The 2,539-nt window shown below is 42.5% G+C and overlaps 1 protein-coding gene across 1 annotated transcript; it reads right to left on the reverse strand.

The window, feature by feature from the left end:
• Nucleotides 1–720: 720 nt before the first annotated feature.
• LOC111784180 (small ribosomal subunit protein uS4m) lies at nt 721–2,185 on the reverse strand (the record flags this gene model as incomplete). Its single annotated transcript, XM_023664963.2, is given in 1 exon segment — nt 721–2,185. A coding segment is annotated over 1 exon segment (1,230 nt), but the record flags the coding sequence as incomplete, so codon positions are not given.
• Between the last annotated feature and the right edge of the window lie 354 nt (nt 2,186–2,539).

Below are 2,539 nucleotides of genomic sequence, written 5' to 3' on the forward strand. Positions count from 1 at the left end.
GGTCGTATTTCTTTGGGTTGGTAGTAACGGAATGGTTTCATTATCTAAAATGAAGAACATTTCCCACCAAAAGATCAGTCCAATAATACCACTCACTGGTAAATAGCGCAAGACTGATTCGTGAATCTCCGCTATTTGAATATGGAACATCATAACAACGAATAGGAATGAAACGGCTATAGCTCCTATATGAACTACTGGGAAGATCATAGCGAAGAAGTCGAGACCTAACAAAAGAAGTAAACCTGAAGTGTTGCGAAAGACTGGGATGGGAAACAAAACGGAATGTACCGGATTTTTAGCACGTACAACCATCAAACCAGAGACCAAAGCTGGGCTCGACAAAACGGAAAGTATCATGGTACGTCGTCCTTCCCTGAAATGGAACTTTCATGCTGGAGCAAGAACTAGCGTGAAAGTGGATCTATTACGACCAGCGCGGTTGTTCGTATTTCATTTTTTTCTTCCAAGTCAAGCCCCTCTTAGAAAGCACTCGCTGAGTTACTTACGGAATCAATCTCAAATCTCTCTCGACGCCGAGAATTTGTTATGTTTCCAGGTCGATCAGAGGTTCGGCTTGCTTCTCCCCCACCTTTTAGCGTTATGGGCCCCTGAAAGAAGAAAGAAACCCGAAAGAAAAAAGAAAGAAGAGAAATTAGGCCATCTGATACTGATAGTCGACTGCTCTATAACGGGCTTACCCGTTACCTGGGATCTGCTCGCTCGTATACGCTCCGATCCTGCAAGTAATAATAGACAAACTCTCTTTCCTTGCCTACATTAAGATTGAAAACTTGTTGAAAAAGGCAATCAATCAAATAGTGAATCAAGATCTAGATGGATCCCTATCTTTATCTCTATCCACGGCGATACCGCTACATATGGATAGAAATCGATCTATGAATCGATCTAGACGAGACTCGAGACGGATAGATATGTCCGAGCGAGCCGATCTTTATATGTTTTGGCCACGGCCGTTTGCGCTCCGAAGAGGAAGGTTTGGATCTTTCAATCTTATGTCGTGAGGGATGTGCCCTAGCTTTGGTCCATAAGATACCATAGCTTTTAGTGTTCTATGATTCACCTCCGAATAATGAGTGGGTAGTTCGATCCTTTTGATTTTGCTCTTCATAGTAAACTGATGGGGGGACGCGGAGCAATAGGTATAATTACTATATAAGGAAGAGTTGTAAACTATAGGACTGATTCTTCAAGTAGGAAGATTTCGGTTTTTCTCCTTCCTTCTATTCGATAAGAATAGGGATTGAAAATTATACAAATTCCTCTTCATTCTGTTGTGCTCAGCGAAGGAACAGCCTAAGCATACTTTATCCGATCCAAACAACTTCTTTCTTCTTTCTAAGTCTGATTCTTGCATAGAAGAACGCAACTGTTGCAAAAACCTGGATTTTAGTAGTAGGCGGCATCCCCTCTTAGTTTTGAGTAGGTGGAACCATTCTGTTTTAGTTCTTCTCCACATTCTTACCGGGTGATCTAGGAATTTGCCTATGATTTTTTCAACTGAGATTTCGATATAGAAAGATCTCCTTATTTCTTCACCGCGGATTCTAGCGTCATTTTCTTTCAAAGATATTAGATCACCGTGGGACACTTTAAAATGAGTAATCGGGACCATTCCTTTATTCACACAAACCCTTCGATGACTTATCGGCTGCCTTGCTTGAGGAAGAGTTGAACTAAAATGGAGTCGAACCGGAATAACGTCCGATCTTGTTTCTGGATTGAGTGGAAAAGGGATATAATTAGTTCGTTCTCTTCCTCTGTGCATCTCTGTGATGGGTAAATCCCCATGAAAAAGGGGCAACTTTCGTGTAGTTTGTGATTGTATGTAACTGTTAAGATTTTCTCTCGGATAAATCTTTCTCTTAATAGATCTCCTCTTGTTTCTCAATTTTCGGAGAATGCGGCGTTGTATTATTGTAAGTTCTCTGTTCCGAACATTTCCTAAAAGTAGACGACAAGTTTTAAATCTTAATGCAGGCAAGGCATATCTTGTTGAATCCGTTTTTTTTCCACATCGCGTATAACGGGAATCGAACCCCCTCTGCAGCTGGCGGGCGTATGGAGAATCTTCGAGATACTTATTCCACTTTTTAGGAGTTGGTTTTGCCTTGCCCCTTTCTCTCTCTAATAATCTGGTATCTTTATGCCAAAGATCCTTCCTTCAGCTGGTGCGCAGGAGCACACTTCTGTTTTCCCCAACCTATACAAGAAGGGGGTGGTAATGAATGAATAGAGATCTCCCGCCAGCTGTCTTCTCTTCCTATCACTGAACTTCGTTCGAGGGATCTGATCTCATCGGGTCTCACCAGGGCGAAGGGGAAGGAAGGGATAGGGATGGGTGATCCATCTGGGAATAGCAACGGGAGAGGGCTCGTAGCCCCCCCTCTCCCTCTTCCTCACGCCTATTTGTTCTCCCGGCCTCGGGCGGAACTCCTCTTTTTTAATAAAAAGATGAATGGATAGGGCCATGATACATTCCGAAATATTTTAGTAAAGGAATAGACTCTTTTCATCC

The sequence above is a fragment of the Cucurbita pepo genome, chromosome 10, assembly GCF_057944985.1.
Source record: "Cucurbita pepo subsp. pepo isolate OVF chromosome 10, ASM5794498v1, whole genome shotgun sequence".
Taxonomy (NCBI): domain Eukaryota; kingdom Viridiplantae; phylum Streptophyta; class Magnoliopsida; order Cucurbitales; family Cucurbitaceae; genus Cucurbita; species Cucurbita pepo.